General features: G+C 39.8%; 1 protein-coding gene across 3 annotated transcripts in view; it reads left to right on the top strand.

Moving 5' to 3' along the window:
* LOC309344586 (FRAS1-related extracellular matrix protein 1-like) overlaps positions 1 to 17,304 on the top strand; it is a 115,997-nt gene that overhangs the window by 47,582 nt on the left and 51,111 nt on the right. For all 3 annotated transcript variants that reach the window (XM_081867092.1, XM_081867091.1, XM_081867093.1), the window contains exons 19-22: positions 199 to 395; positions 7,369 to 7,594; positions 13,540 to 13,684; positions 15,027 to 15,168. In XM_081867092.1, the coding sequence (XP_081723218.1) occupies positions 199 to 395; positions 7,369 to 7,594; positions 13,540 to 13,684; positions 15,027 to 15,168 (710 nt within the window). The remainder of the gene's footprint in view (positions 1 to 198; positions 396 to 7,368; positions 7,595 to 13,539; positions 13,685 to 15,026; positions 15,169 to 17,304) is intronic.

Below are 17,304 nucleotides of genomic sequence, written 5' to 3'. Positions count from 1 at the left end.
TGGACACTGGCTATATTCAGTAGAGTTCTTCGCTGTATATGCAAGATGATTTACGTGTATACTTAAAATATGAAATACAAGTTTGACAAGGAATCAAGACTGGCCTTCACTTCTGTTGCATACACTCTCAGCAGTAAATGTGAAAAATAATAGAATGGATTTAATTCTCTGCTTTTAACACTTTGACTCTCTCCAAAGGTGTGTTCACTTTTCAGAGTCTCCAGGCTGGTTATATCAATTACGTTCAGTCAAAGCACGAGCATTTAGAACCCTCCTCTGATCACTTCATGGTGTCTGTTAGTGATGGCTTTCATAAATCTTTGGCAATGCCTTTCTACATCATCATTGATCCGGTAAATGATGAAATCCCAAGCCTGCAATTTAGGAACTTAACAGTAAGTCTGAGAACTTCTTCCACGGCAATTCTTTGCTTTCTGTAATCTATTCGCACAAAATGAAAGCCAGGTATAAAAACATGAGAGATATCGGACAATGTTATAATAGGCGGACCATGGTAGACAGCAATTCATTGGATGTGCCAGGTATATCACCTCTGTGCAGATGTACTCTACCATCTGTCTTAAATGTATGTTTCATGAAAGCTATTGGAAGAAATGTAGAAAATACCATAGAATATGCCAAAAGGTTTCCAATGTATTTGTCATTTACTGGGGAACCCCTCCACAATACACTTTATTTGCTGAATTGTCTGTCTAGTCAAGAAAACTCCCAGTTTCTCCCATTTGTTTTGTAGCCTCGTTTTGCACCCCTTTTCACATTCACTCCCATGTCTGTGCCTTCTTCCTCCCTCCTTTTCTGCAACCCTCCTTTTGCACAGACCATCTCCTGTATCCTCCTCTTCTGATACATTGTAACTGCTAAGCACTCTTTTTACCTTCCACCCAATTATGTGTGGAATGTAATCCACTGAGAGCAGTCAAGTACAACATTCCTTGTTTTCCTAGAGTGGACATGCAAGGGAATGTTTGGTCCACCAGTCGAAACTTCCTGTTCCTCCTGGCCTGGAGCATCCTTCCTTGCATGTTACTAGTGGGTGGGTGTGACCCTTCCAGACCTGGTAAAAGGACAAGGCATGTTGCTACTCTCTCCTCTTCCACCACCTTTTCGTCCTGCAAACTTCCTGGAATGAACTGCTGGCTGCCAGCTAAGCAGTTCCTCAGGTCATCTCCCTTATGGGGTAAACCTGTTTTGTAACTTTAAGCCTAAAGCCTGCCTTCTGGGATCACACTGTGCTCTGCCTGATCGTGTGTAAACTTTCTTTCTATTGCTTATGAATAAGACTGCGGTGTCCTTATTCTTTTAGGAGGGATTCAAGGGGTCTTACCAGGAAAATATTAGAACACATTTCAATCTGGACAAGCCAGATTGAATTGCGTATTGTCTTAAGAAACTCACACAAGTTTGCAACTAGTTTTCTGCTGTGTATTTTTTTTTATATAATATTTTATTTGGATTTTTCAAACTTAAATGCAAAAATAAAAAACAGTATAACATATATCATAACATCTTTTCATAACATCTTTGGACTTCCTCGCGCCTCCCGCTCCCATTTGCATCATTGCCAATTCTTGCCAGCAATTTATCATCTTGTTTACACTCTTATGTCAAATTCATTTAAATATAATCTATAAATTCTCCAAAAGGTTTATAATTTTTCCTCAAATTTACTTATCATCTTAATTCTCACTAATTTAGTGGTGCACAATTATTTATGATCTAGCATCCTTTCTTAGCATTCAACCAAATTACAATATTTTTTTAAATAAATCTTGAATTTCTTCCAATCTTCTTCGACTCTCTCCTCTCCCAGGTCTCGGATTCTGCCAGTCATCTCGGCTAGTTCCATATAGTCCATCAGTTGCATCTGCCACTCTTCCAGTGTGGGTAGTTCTTGAGTCTTCCAATTTTTAGCGATGAGTATCCTTGCTGCCGTTGTTGCATACATGAAAAATGTTCGGTCCTTCTTTAACACCTTCTGGTTTTCTGCTGTGTAAAGGGGAATGTAAACTCTGCTAAGTAAATGAACTAGTGCAAGTTAGGAAGGATATTAATAAACAATATATCCTCTCCTGCCACCCTGAAGATTCCCAGATTATGAAGCCTCCATCCCCTCCTATTCTGCAACCCCTTCCATACCCTTGCTTTCATCTTCACCCCACTCCTTCCTGGTTTACAACCCCCCTTTGCATTCCCCCATTTTCACCTTCACTCCCTTTTCCCTTCTTCCTTTCCCCAACTACTCCTTGCATACAGGCCACACTCTCCACTCCGTTTCCTTCACTCTCCTATTCTCAGCCCGCTTTGCACACTCCCTACCTTTTCCTTTCGTCCATCCATACACCCATCCTCCTTTTTTCAGATCCCCTTCGCACAGAGACTGTCTCAACCTCCTTGTCTCCCCCCTCCTCTGTGTCTTCCTTCTGCAGATATATGTTACTGCATCTTTAAGAAGAATAGGATCTTGAGAGTAATCCTGTACATATATTGGTGTTTGCTTTTTTTAATAAAAAAACTTCTTGAAATTACTACATTGGGAAGAATTCTGCACCATGCAATGGTGAAAGTGGGTGAATCTACACGTGGGGGGGGGGAATGCTATAAATAAATCAGAAATTACATTGTTACAACAAAAGAAAGAAAAAACGCTATGTAAAAATTGCAAAGAAATTTCTTTTGCTCTCTGGCCCCATCTGGTGTTGCATATTTACAATGCATTCAAACATGTTTTTTGACTAATGTAGCTGAGTCCTGTCTCATCAGCTTGCCAGACAGAGTGACCCACTGCTCTTGCCCCTGGGGCATGCTGTTTCTCACCTGGTCATCATGGTTTTTTTAAATGAGAAGGCGGCCATGGGAGGGGTGAGAGGGAGGGAATTATTGCACTCAAACTGGTAACTTGTTTAACTACCAGTGTCCAATAGGGGTACATGCAACTCAGACTTGAATAGGAAACGGAAAGGAAAGGAAGAATTAAATGATTAATGACAAATTAGACAGGAAACATGCGGGGTGAGGGGAAGAATTAGAATAATGAAATCCTTGAAACGAAGCAGATTTATTTTTGATAGTGCAGCTGCAGATGCGATTTCTTAATCCTCTGTCTCCAGTAGGCATGGACACCACCATAAACACTCCATATTTGCAGTGTGTGTGTTTCTTGTCGACTTCCATGGCACAAAATAAAAGCTCAGTAAATATGGGCCTCCATATGTGGTTCTCAGCTGGTGTAAGTCCCTGAATGAGAAACATGTGAAGGGAGGAATTAATGCTGCACACATGGTGGCTGAACTTGAAAGCAATAGAAATTGCACCTGAGAATATTTTACACTGGGTTATGGAACGTTTGAAGATGAATGGGAGCTTGAACCCTCCTTAATGTATTGCATCATTGGTGTTTCCAGGGGGGGCAAGGGATTATAAATGTGTGAGCTTGACACATGAGAGAGATAGCACTTCCTTCAAGTGAACAGCAAACTGCATCAGGCTTAAATAAAACCACTCACAGGAAGATGAAAAGAATTTGTAGAGAACGTATCTGGACAAACTCCTCCTGTAACAGTGGTTGGACTGTTGTTTGGCTTTGACCTGGATCCAAAAGACCTGCTACCTTGCAGCCTTTGTAAAACTCAAAAGAGACCTACCTCACAGTTTATTGTAAGGATGATTGGGGACAGAATTATTTAAAAAACACAAGTTAATTTATTGTAATTAAAAATTGATTTTTGTATAGCATAAACATTACAGTATATCATATTGTAATAATGGGAAAAAATGACCCTAAGTATCATTCTAAAATTGTTCGAAACATCTCATTTATCCGCAAACCTTTGTTGGTTGTTTTTTTTTTTGGGGGGGGGTTAATTTTAGTATTAGTATTTCATTTTATAATGTATATAAAACAGAGAGAACAATTATAACAACGGACAAACATTAAAAGATGAAAAGCAGAACTATGAAATAGGCATGTAGAATGAGTAGTTGCTCATGAGTTAAAATAAAACGCAAAGGGTATCAGCTTGAGGGTCTGATAAAGATAGTTCCAGATTCTCCAGGCTTTTTATGAGGGTTGTCTTGGAACAGAGGGTTCTACAGTGGTACCTCAAGTTAAGAACTTAATTCATTCTGGAGGTCTGTTCTTAACCTGAAACTGTTCTTAACCTGAAGCACCACTTTAGCTAATGGGGCCTCCTGCTGCCGCTGCGCCGCTGGAGCATGATTTCTGTTCTCATCCTGAAGCAAAGTTCTTAACCTGAGGTACTATTTCTGGGTTAGCGGAGTCTGTAACCTGAAGCATATGTAACCTGAACCGTCTGTAACCCAGGGTACCATTGTACTATATATGTCATAATGGAATGCCAAATCGCATATGGAGGCTCTAGTCATTATTAGGTGCGGTTTTCTTCATTATACTCCACAAACCTTAGTTGCATTCGTAATTCATGGTTGGCTCAAACAACCCACTTAATTTTTTTCTTTTCAGAAAAGCAAGTGTGTCCCAGAGCTTTATCATCCCTCATATTTTGGATTTGTTTAAACTTCCAGTATTTATTGTATACAATTGTAGGTTCAATCTTCAAGTGGAAAAGTAACACTCTTTAGCCTTCTTCATGTTCTAAACCAATTTTCTTTCCTGGAATATTTATTTATCGCTTTCAGGATCTGTTTTCGACATTTCTTTATTTCAAGAAAGGGGAATTTGTAGCCAACCTTATTTTGAGGGGCTCCAACTCCCATCACCCTCAGCCAGCTTGGCCAATGGTCAGGGGTGATTGAAGCCCTATCCCTTCGGGAGGCCCACAGATTTCCCAGCCTGTTTTTCTTCTTCACAATCCTAGAAACAAAGGGAAAAGACTCCCCCTTGCTTTAGAACATTTCCAAATATGGGATCAATCTAGTTGGCCCATTATAGACAACTTCACTGGGGTCCTATACCAATGAGCCATCATTTTAACATAATTTAACATCATTTTAACAGAGTGATAGCAGTATGAGTCTGTTGCAACAAAACCAGCGAAGTCCTGTAGCATCTTAAAGATTAAGGCAGCAGCATCCAGTCATGTTCTCTCTGCCAATGGAAGGCACCTGCCAATGCAGCAGTGAGATAGGAAAACATTGTGACTCATCCTCCTTTCTGCAGTTGTCTATACACCCCAAATTTATTCCAGAGGGACCTAAAACCCTCCCAATCAGTTTTAGTGGTGAGAGGACTGTGGGGAGGGTTGATAAAAATGGCCTCCCTACCCACTTTCCTAAGGTTAATAATAATAATAATAATAATAATAATAATAATAATAATAATAATAATTCTTTGTACCCCGTCCATCTGGCTGGGTTTCCCCAGCCACTCTGGGTGGCTTCCAAGAAAGATTAAAAATACTTCAAAATGTCACACATTAAAAACTTCCCTGAACAGGGCTGCTTTCAGATGTTTTCTAAATAGTTGTCTTCCAGGGAACAGAACTGAACACGGCCTAATGGACATATTATGACATAAACCTTTGATCCAGTTATTATTATTTAAATCAACACAGACATGAATTTGTCTAAATGGCTTCCAGTACATTTCCGAGCACAATTCAAAGTGTTGGTGCTGACCTTTAAAGCCCTAAACGGCCTCGGTCCAGTATACCTGAAGGAGCATCTCCACCTCCATCGTTCTGCCCGGACACTGAGGTCCAGCGCTGAGGGCCTTCTGGCGGTTCCCTTGCTGCGAAGCCAAGTTACAGAGAACCAGGCAGAGGGCCTTCTCGGTAGTGGCACCCACCCTGTGGAACGCCCTCCCACCAGATGTCAAAGAGAAAAAACTTTTCTCTCCCCTCCCCCAAGACTTTTAGAAGACGTCTGAAGGCAGCCCTGTTTATGGAAGCTTTTAATGTTTAATAGATTATTGTATTTTAATATTCTGTTGAAAGCCACCCAGAGTGGCTGGGGAAACCCAGCCAGATGGGCAGGGTATAAATAATAAATTATTATTGGTATTATTATTATAAATTGTTCCACATATAATGCCATGCATGTACATTGAACTGTAAACCTGAGCTCCATGTTCAGGCATACTTCAGAAAAACCTTCAGCTGTGTGTGCACATGTAGATTTCTAGGACTGTAACCCCAATGAGCACTGGGCCACTGCTTGCAATCTATAGTGTAAATTAAAGTCCTAGTAAAAGACTTCGTTTCCTTTGGCTAGGTTTTTAGAAAAGCAAACTAGTTTGGGATCACCCGTACGTGCTGCTCTTCCCAATTAGAGTTGCTGAAAGAAAGAAGGAAAAGCTCTACTTTCTAATGGAATTGAACCAACATACCAGATGAGCCATGTAACTAGGTATCTGAATTGTTTAGACACATTGGTTTGCTTCTTCATGACATGAAAGTAAACAATCTACAAATAGAGAAAAGAGACAGCTCCACACTCTGTATTATATGTTAGTTGAAGTGCAAAAAAACTGTGGTGGGACATATGCAGTATGGCTTCTTTTTAAACAAATATGTGTGCATATGTTGGGGAGCAGGCAAGGTAATGCTTTGCCAGAAGTTTTCTTGTTTATCCTACAACTCTTAGGCGAAAGCAGAACTGGTGCAAACTAATAGAGGATATTCCTATGGAGCCGTCCATTTGCAGAGTGAAAACATTAGAACTGAAATGAATGTGGGGTGGCGATGATGAGATTCTAAGTAATTTTCCCTAACTTGAATTTCCTTGGGTATATTCAAAACTGATAACTGTTATGCATGCACTGTAGTGTTGTTTTTGAGGCAGGTGGAACTACAGTGCCCTAGTATTGCACTTCGATAGCTGATACCTTAGCATCCATCAAGAGAACTTCATTTAAGCAAATTCAAGATAAATCTCAAATGTGGACATTCAGTTGACAATTCATTTTCACATGGAACTGGAATGTTGATTGTCCATTCAGTTTCAGGTGTTGTATGATACTTTCCTTTCATCTTTAAAACAGAGCCTCCTTATTTGTGATGCAAGCAATCTGCCAATGGGCAGGACTGCCAGTTAGCAAGTCTGGATGAAACAGTTCCTCTTCGGGTCCTCCTGTCTGCATGCAGACATTCACTAAAGCCACTATATTAACAGGGTTATTGCAGGGCAATAAGCCTAAAAGATATATGTCCAGATAAAAGAAATAACCAGTCTAGAAGCTAACTTCTTTTGGGGCACATTGACTGTTCTACATCTGAATACTAGTTGCTGCTTGCTCCCCGTGATATATTTGGTGTTGTATTAGAACTGAAATGCTTTAAAAAGTAGGTTCGCTTAGCAAAGATTCTCTTGTTTCTTAATTCTGTAATTTTCAATTCTTTTTTCTTTTTTGAAATTCATGTTTTCCTCTAGGTAATGGAAGGTGACATTAAGGCAATGGGTCCTGGCACCATCAATGCTGAAGATTTTGATGTCCCTCAAGATGTGCTGAGATTCTACATTGCTACTCCACCTCGCCATGGTGTGATACTAAATGGAATTTACGGCAGAGATACTGGACGTTACAAACAACTAAGCCCAGCGGTACTCCATAAAGATTTAGAAATCCACAGCTTTACACTGGAAGAACTTAAACAAGGTTGGGGCATCATTTTATTGCCTGTCTTTGGAGAATATGAAATGCACTTTCATAGTTTATACAGGGATGTGTGTGTGTGTGTGTGTGTGTGTGTGTGTGTGTGTTGTACAGCTTGAAACTGACCTTGAGAGGGACAATGTATCTTTGTGAACTGTGAACAAGAGAACAAATGATATTCGCATATGGAAACAGCCTGTAGAAATATGTTATAGGTCTACAGTTATAGGACAGTATCTGAGCAAGGTAATATCTAAACATAGTTTGCTCCATCATAAGGCAAAGTCCGTGATTGCTTGCCCCTGCCCCTCTCCACTCCCAGTTTAAAAAGCACTTACAGTCCTCCTCAAACAGAACCCAAATGTAGCCTTTTTATTGGGTAATAAAAATAGCACATGATATTGTGTGTCAAATGGTCACTTTTTTCTTGTTTGCAGTCCACGCCACAGAGCTCACCCCTAACTGACACTGGTCAACTCCAACTGTCCATCAACCAGCAGGCAGGCTGATTGGATTCTGGGTACATGCCCAATGCTTATGCCAAACCTGCTTCATTTGTAATCATTATAGTTGTGGCCTAGCTTGATCCCCAATACTTGTCTCCTATATTGTATGTACTATTTTGCACACACATCCCACAACCTTCGCTGGGCCTATGGTTCGCAACCGTGAGATGAAGATGATGGGTGCTCCAAACGTAGCAATGGGGTGCTCTGAGCACAGCAGCAGGCAGAACAGTTCTTCCAGGATAAAGAACTGTTTCAGTGATAAATTTTCACCAGCAAATTAATAGTCCTAAAGGTACATCAAATGGCCATGGATCAGCTATCACTCTAAAGTGTAGTAAGAGAAAGGGCTTTACAACGCAGCATCTTTGTCTCCTGGCTTATTGTTGCTTCCTATTCTTTTCCTTGGGGCATAGGGTCATAGCTTGGCAGCAGAGGATCTGCTTTGCTTGCAGAAGACCCCATGTTCAGTCCCCAGCATGTCTAGGCAGGGCTGGAGAGTCCCCTGCCTGAAATCCTTCATAATCAATTCCAGTCAGAGCAAATCATGCTAAGCTAGAATAAACCAATGGTCTGACTCAGTGTAAGACAGCTTGCCATGTACTGCAGGGATAACTGGAACTTTCTCAGTGGGCAAGTCCAGCTAAAATTGGAAGAACTCTAATAGAACTGTGGTTGCAGATAATACAAGTAGATGCAAAATTAAAAGTAAATTTCTTGTAAGTGAATATGGAACAGATGCAGTTGCGAAAACATCAGTATGACATATTCCGGTATGCTACTTCTCACATGATGAATGGGGGCTCACATGGTTATTTGCCGAGAACAGCAAAAAAATAAAATCTTGAGTGGGAACAAGGACAAATAATTTATCAGGTGTTATGTAAACATGGATGAGACTTGTAAATCTTTGAAGGAGAAAGAAATGAAATTATTTGTTTTGAATGTTTCACAATGATCAATTATAACCTTCTCTGTTTGCTTTAGCAAGAAACTAGATTTATGTTGTATGAGCAACGGATGGCCTCTACTGGAAACCACAGTTCATTGCAGCACGTTGCTCTGAAAGAAAGAGATATAAAAATACTTGCACCCTCTAGTCCTCTGTGATACTTAAAAAACAAAAACAAAATGCAGAAGGCTCCTCCAGATGACCTGTTCAATGAGCATACATCCTCATTTGCTTATGGGTTTAGACTATGCCCAGTCTGCATTGATCATTTTTTCTGATTTATTTACAATGAGCATACATCCTGATTTGCTCGTGGGGTCTTTATAAATATGCAGGTTAATCATTTGTTCATTCCACACTTTTCAATGCATTTGCCTGTCACTTCCCTAACTGCAAAAGGCTTTAAAAAAGAAGAAGTGGATTTGTTTTAGGGCAACAGAATGCTTCAATCCTCTTTAATTATGCAAACCTAAATTTCTGGTACATGCTTGAAACACTCCAGCAAAACCCCGACAGTCTAGAGGTGACCACAGAGAGATGTTTGTCCTTTACCAAGAGTAACACTGACCTAAATTCTTGCCATGGCAAAAATTATATAAGACTTGAACCTTGATTTCCTCAGCACTAATATTCTATTTTCCTCCTTGCTTACTTTAAGTTCTACAAACATTTCTGTGCAGATTGCACAGTATAACAATAACAATAACAATAACAATAACAATAACAATAACAATAACAATAACAATACCCTGCCTTTTTCCCTAGCAGGGACTCAGCTTACAGATAAAAATAATGACGGCTAAAAACATGGGGGGGGGAATAATTAAACATAAAAACTCAATCAAAGATAAATAGAATAACTTACCGCAACTCTTAAAATGTAATGTTTTATGCAACATATTGTTGAATATGAAAACAAATGTGAAATCCCAACACGTTGTGTGTTCCCATAATATTTCATCTTGAGCTGCGTCACACTGGCCAGTGACCAAGGCAAGTTGTGGCTCAAGTTTTCCCTGGCCAAGAGAGCTTTCTGAATAAAAGAAAGTTCATAGTATATTTGCTTGTCCTTTTGTGGTTAAAGATATCATCCTTTCTCTTGAAAAACAACAACAGAAAAGCGCCTGTGAGCAAGAGACCCTGGCAGAGAGCTGGCAGTTGAATGTTGCACTCAGTGGCACCTCTGCTGCTAACACAACTGCTCACAGAATCAGCTTAGGAACTAGAAGCAGCAGATCACATATCTCCTCAAGGTTGGCATCTGTGCCATGAGCTTACCAAGTATAGCAATGAAGCAATGCAGAGTGGATGGGCAGAACAGAGCTAGAGGCAATCTGGCATTCCAGAAAATCCAGCATTATTGTGGTTTTACATTGATATCATGTAGAAGGCCTAGGCTAGGCTTTAAAGAAGTTCAGCTAAGCATTAGCATTTGAACCAATGGTTATATAGAGATGGCACCTGAAATGCAGCATGGTAAAAACAATATTGAAAACATCTCTTCTAGCAATATAAAAAATTAAAGCCTCAGCTTTAACAGGTGCTCTGTCTGAGAACATCATTAAAAATAAATCCAGGTCCAGTTGTCTTCAGCCAGCCTCAAAGACCTTCTGATAAAGCCAAGTTCTAGGCAGCTAACAGAATCCCTATCAATACCGTGATAGCTAAGTATGTGCCTGCAGTTAGAGTGCATTCAACAGTTATGGGGTCACCAAACCCTGCCCTGAACTGTGTTTTCATGAGCCCAGAAAATCCATCTCATCCCAGAATCCTGAGTGTCTCACTGCTACCTGCTCTATGTGCTTGTCAAAAGAAGAGGGGAAAGTTTTAAACTGATCTATGGTGGATAAAAGCTACCATGTCAAGTGAGTGTCTCTTCAAAAGCTAAGAAAACATCACTCAGAATCTTGAAAAAACAGGCTGTCCCCCAATGATCTATATACCACAGCTTCTATTTCTTAGTGTACAAAAACATACAAACTTACAAGTGGAGATCCAGAGTGCATGGGGAGTACAGTCTAGAAATAAAAACCATTAAAACAAAAATACAACATGGAAGTCTTCACAAGTGCAGGAAACAACCGTGCAAGCTCTCCATACCTCATGGGTTTACTTTAGCCCTATTCAGAATACTTGTATAGGGCTTACACACCCTCCCTCTTCCCCACTATATCACACTGGCTCTAATATTGAGCCATAGGAATAAGCAGGATATGAATTGTCACAGGCACTCATAGTATGGCTTCATGGTATCTGTATTTCAAATGCCTATGCATTTGATAAATGACAGCATTTAAACCAACATTTCCCCTTTCTTTCTTGGCAGTGCTTTGACAGTCTTCTGTGATGGAAGGAATGAAAGCACTTAAAACATTTTAGTTCTGCATCAAGGAAAAACATTAGTTATCCAGCTGACCTGATTGCTCCTAAAATATCTATATTTTAATACTCTTCCTTCAAATTCCACCTTATTTGCATTTTCTGAACATCTGTTCATACATTCAAGCTGCTTTGAAGTCATCCAGGATGCTCTGCAATTCTGTGACTCTCTTAATCGAAATGATGTCCTTTTCCATAAAAAGTCTGGTTTTGTTTTCTGTATGAGCCCAAGTGGGAAAGTTGAGTTGAATAGACCTTTTCAAAGAAACAAATGAGCCTCAAATGTTCATTTCACTTCCCACTGGTTGAGAACCTTGACCAACTCTGAGTGATTCACGGCTTTGCAGTACATAATTCATCCATTCATAACTTGGCAATTCATTATATTGATGTTTACACAACTAACTAGCTATGTAAACAGTGCCCAGTACCTTAGACACTTAAATATTCAATTAAAATAAAATAAAAATTGCAAACTGCAAATTTTGAATTAAGTGACCATATGTAAGCAGACTGATAGCTGAATGCTGGAAATTTGGCAGACAGGACAGGCTCATAAATGCATGCTAGCAGCATTCTAAATAATTTAATACAAGAAATATTTTGACATATTCATAACTGTATGGCATTTATTAAAAATAGGCCAACTTCGCTTTTGCGTGATGCACTAATATTGCTAAGAGGATATAGTGAGTGTCCTGAAATAACAATTAGCACTGTGTGTGGCTAAGCCTGGTCTAGACGTGCATCAGAATGAGATGGTAGAATACTGAAAGTAGTAGAACGGGCTCTTGGCTGCAGGTGGGGAGTGCTGTTTCCCCCTCTAATATAGTAAGTTCTTTTTGTTTTGGGCTAGCATCTAGAGTTAAGCAAGAGGGAGACTTTTTATTTTAATTTTTTTTAAAAAACACAACTGTGTTTTATACTCTGCATTTTCACCCCCCCCCCAAATGCAGTTGTATCTCCTGATGTTGGAATAGAGTAACATATTGTTTTAACTCTATTAAACACAAATAGCTTTTCACATTTAGGATTGTAGCCCAAGCACATTTTCCAGATATGTTCTGTTATTGTTTTTGGACTCAGTAGGCTTTCATTGTTCATCTGTAAAATCATTCATGCTACATACTCTGTACAAGAGGCCGAATCTAACCAAGTTGTTGCACTAGCAGAAGCCAGCACAACTCATCCCACTAGTGCAATGGGGCATCCCCTCCTCCTAACCCCCATGAGCCCTCCATGCCCTCCCCGGTCTTCTTTGGGAGGGTCAGGAGAACCCCTAGAATAGGTGGAGGAGGTAGAAGATGGTTCCACCTGGCAAGCAGAAATCCTTGGGCTGATGGAATGATCTCCTTACTGCAACATTGAATTCCACCCAAGAACTGTACAAGAAAATGTTAAGACTTGGTTAAAGGAGGGAGCTGGGAAGCTGTCATAGCTTGCTGTAAGTATTTAGCTGAAAGACCTTTGTATCCAAACTTGCACTAAAATGTAGACACTTGCGTCCATCAGAGTTTTCCTAAACCAGTCCCTAACTAAAAATTTAAAAGCCATGTGAGTTAGTTTTTGCATTTTCAAGAACTCTTCGCTCAATGACCTCAGTGTTTAAAAGGACAGGAGGGAGCAGGATTTGTTATCAATAGAGGGCATGAGGTAACATAAACTCATGAAATCCCATCTTCAAGTGGTGATTAAGGGTCACTTTACAGACTTATGGGGGCGGAAATGCACCCCATAGTTTACATACATCAAAATGTATTGGTCAACTGCCCGATTAATTCTGGGTTCTGTCCACTTCAAATTCTGATAATCCCAGCTGGCTAGCAATTCAGGGATTAAATGGGAAATAAATGATCTTAATGCCTCAAAAAGGCCATTTGGTGATATCAAGTTGTTCTTGGCAGTTCTGAAATACCTTAATGGTATCCTGCTATGATTGTTTCGTTTGAAAGGAAAGAACACGTGCAAGCTGCAGGATAACTTAATCAGTTCCTTCGAGTTTATGTAGCTTTGATACCCCAAATTCCATTTGGATGTTGCTTGTCTTTAGAATGTGGCACTTGACTGCTGTGTTCAAAATACTCCGTTGTCTCTGGTACTTTCTCCGATAGGACTGATGCTTATGTACATGCATGATGACACAGAAAGCCTAGAGGATAGTTTCACCATTCAGCTGACAGATGGCAAGCACACAGTCCAAGGGACACTTTACATCTTCATCCTGCCAGTCAACGATGAAATCCCTCATCTTTCCAGGTTAGCTGTTGAAGTGACATTCTATGCAAAGTGACTTTAGGAGAGACAGGGGGGAAACATTTTATTTCTCTTTAATTGTTAACATGTTTGATGAATTGTTTATTGGCAAGAAGATGGATGCATTGCTTGTCTCTTGGCAATTGTTAATTCTTTTCATTCTCATTTCTTATGAAATTATGATCTTTTAATATAAATATTAAGGTCAGGATGCTGACATTAATTAATCCTCAACAAGTAGAACAAATAGGAAATATCAAAGCTGTGTTTCATGGATAGTAGGCTGGCTAGACACAACTACAGAGTGGAATTATGATGTCAGAATGGTTTGGAAGGAAGAGGCCCGTTACGATTTCAAAAAATCACTTTATGCTATGGCAGGTGAATCTCTGTGATGTAATGTGTAAGGGCAATGCGTGTACAAAACAGATATGGACCCACAGGGAGGACATTGAGTGTTGTGGCTAGAGTGTCACACTAAGACCTGGGAGACCAGGGTTCAAATCGCCATGAAGCTCACTAGGTAACTCTCAGCCTAAGCTACCTCACAGGGTTGTTGTAGGGATTAAATGAGCAAAGAAAGAACCATGTGTACCACCTTGAGCTGCTCGGAGAAAAAGGTGGGATATAAATGCAATAAAATATATTTAAGTAAATTAATAAATCAAACATTTCAAAGAAAGCTGCCTTTACATCAGATCCAGCATATTATTTGTAGTGAATTAGTAGTGGCACATTTCGTTCATTTAAAAATGGCTAGGTATTTCAATGTCAGTTCCGTAACAAAAGTGTGTTGTTGTAAAAGTAAGTCTGGGGTGTTTTTTTGTTACCCAGAGTGAATTAACCACACCTCCCAACCCTATGGAGTAGGTGAAAAGGACCAAAGGCTGATTAAGTTGTCCTTCAGGAATGACTAATTAAACCCCAAACTGACAGTAGGAACAGGTGGGGTGGGGATGGGGTTGCAGTGCCAAAGAGAGGAAGCAGTGGGTGCCGCTGCCTCCACATTTCTCACTTGAAGAGAGCATGTTGTCACCTAACCAATGAGACACTCACCCAGTGGAGGAGGCAGCAGCTCTGCTATATTAGGTGGGGCCTTATTTTTGGCTTTACAAATGCCTCTACCCTGCTGAATGAGGTGGAGAGGACTTCCTGTTTTTAATAGTAGGGGACATCTGAAATGGAGTGTACCAGGGATCTGCCAGACTTCCATTTGTCTCAAGTAAGGGCAGTGTTATACGTGAGGCAGAAATTACATTTGTACTGCGTTTGAAAGATGATGTTGGATTCTGAATCTGTGTGTCTCCTCCCATGCCCCATGCAATATTTATTTCTCGCCCCTCAGGAACACAGGCTTGGAAGTTGAAGTTCACGAGAACAAAGTTATTTCCAGTGTGTCATTAGAAGTTGAAGACAAAGATTCTTTGAGGAATCAGCTGCATTATGTCATAAACAACAAGCCAAGATATGGACACCTGAAATTAAAGGTAATAATGATTCTCAGCGTTTTCTTCACACACAGCCCTGTCAACATGTGGTTGTGAAGCATAGGCACAGCGAGGGTTGTGGGATGTGTGTGCAAAATAGTACATACAATATAGGAGACAAGTATTGGGATCAAGCTAGGCCACAACTATAATGATTACAGATGAAGCAGGTTTGGCATAGGCATTGGGCATGTACCCAAAATTCAATCAGCCCGTCTGCTGGTTGATGGACAGTTGGAGTTGACCAGTGTCAGTTAGGAGTGAGCCCTGTGGCATGGACTGCAAAAAAGAAAAAAGTGACCATTTGACACACAATATCATGTGCTATTTTTATGAATTTTATTTCCACGCAAAACATCTTATATGTACTCATATGTGACACATGTGCATTTCTCTGTGCTGAGGAGCCAAACTTGTCAGTGCTTCTGTGTCAAATATACATTACGGTGATAAATATTCTTGCTGCTATGTTGAAGAAGCTTAAACTAAAGATAGACATGGCAGAACAGGATGGAAGTGTAGAAGTGTGAGACTTCCTCTCCTCTCCCCTTCTTAGTATGAAAGGCAAAAAGAAACTGTACGCATATTTTAAGTTAAAATATAATAATAGTGTCTGATAGCATAAAAGCAGTTAGCCATGTCTCTTTCTCTCCTTTGCATTTGTTTTCTGTCCTCAAAAAGGTCCTATATATTAATGTCCTGTTCCGTTGCTCTTTGAGCCAACGCTCTGCAGCTATAGCAAAACGTTTTAACTGGCTTGTATATTGGCGTGCTAAACCACTAGGCTATAGTCTTCCTTTTATAATTAAGTAACTTGAGAAATCTGTTGGGATCAATAAATTTTGAGAACGCTTACATAAAACAGAATATAAAGTGGATAGTCTTGCCATCAGAAACCCATAAAAGTCAGTCCCTTTATGTGACACCTCTACAAATGGCATTATGTCATTGCATAATATTAGTAGGAAACTAAGATTTTTGTGCAAAACCATAAAATGTAATGAGTTTCACATAATCTACTCATATAAATGGAAAAAAGAGTGAGAGCGGGGCTTTTTTGAAAGTGGACTTCCAGCTTTTTGGCATCCTGAAAACATAAGGAAATTTGGAAACTAGCTCAAAATAGAGATATGTTTCAGTAGTGGGCGGTTGATGTGATCTTTTTGCTTGGTGGGAACATGCACCTTGGCTGTTTTAACTGTTCAACTAGTGGTCTTAACTGGGGAAAGGGAATACCAAAAAGATCTGAAAATGGAAAATAGAAATAGTGCCAAAAGGGTTTTATTCTTAACTGAGCTAAAGTACTGTGTGTTGGTTTTTTGTGATCTCTAATAATGGAAGCTAGAGAATCCTTGCAGATTCCTGCCCCCACCCCTACTTTGGCATGAAGACTTGCAACCAGGAATGGGAGATAAATTCAATTTGGCTCCTTTCGTAATGCAAACCTGCGTAATTTGCAGTCCCCGAATCACACATACATCATTTTATTTGTAAGCTGCCTTTCCACAGCCAAAACCATGCTCGAGGTAGCTTACAACATAAAGAATTACATTATTACAAACATAGAAAGTAGTATAAACCACAAATAAAACAAAAAAGTGCATGGCTGAATTGAACTATTTCCACATAAATCATAAGATACAAAACAAAGATACAAGAAATTAACATCTTAACAGCAAAAACCCACCACCACCAAAACCCCCTAAACAATACCCCAACCTAAGATTCTGCTCAGCAGCCTCAGCTTTCGTAGCTGGAGTCGGTCAGAGCCCCACTCTTGCAGGCCAGGTGGGAAAAGGCCTGCAAGGCAGGGAGCACGTCTTCCGGGACTCAAAGCAATACATAAACCGAAAGGTAGCTAACTTTTGAAATATACATTTCTCCAAATTTAGCGATGCAGTTCTCCAGCCAACTATTGTGTACAAAAATTGCACATATTAGGAGAAAACGTGCTTAAAACGCATGTATTAGTGAAAATAACATTTTTAAAATGAAAACTTTCTTTTAAAAAAATTGCAAACTGATGCAGGAATGTGGAGAACTAGACTTAAAACTAGAAAAATGAAAGAAATGTAAATTGGCATTTTTGTCTATCCCAACTCAGGTTATGTCACATGCATTTAGTGTAAAGGTAAG

This window comes from Podarcis erhardii (assembly GCF_964252035.2).
Source record: "Podarcis erhardii genome assembly, chromosome: 6".
Lineage (NCBI taxonomy): Eukaryota > Metazoa > Chordata > Lepidosauria > Squamata > Lacertidae > Podarcis > Podarcis erhardii.
The sequence above is the reverse complement of the archived record's forward strand: the minus strand, read 5'-3'. Positions and strand labels throughout refer to the sequence as shown.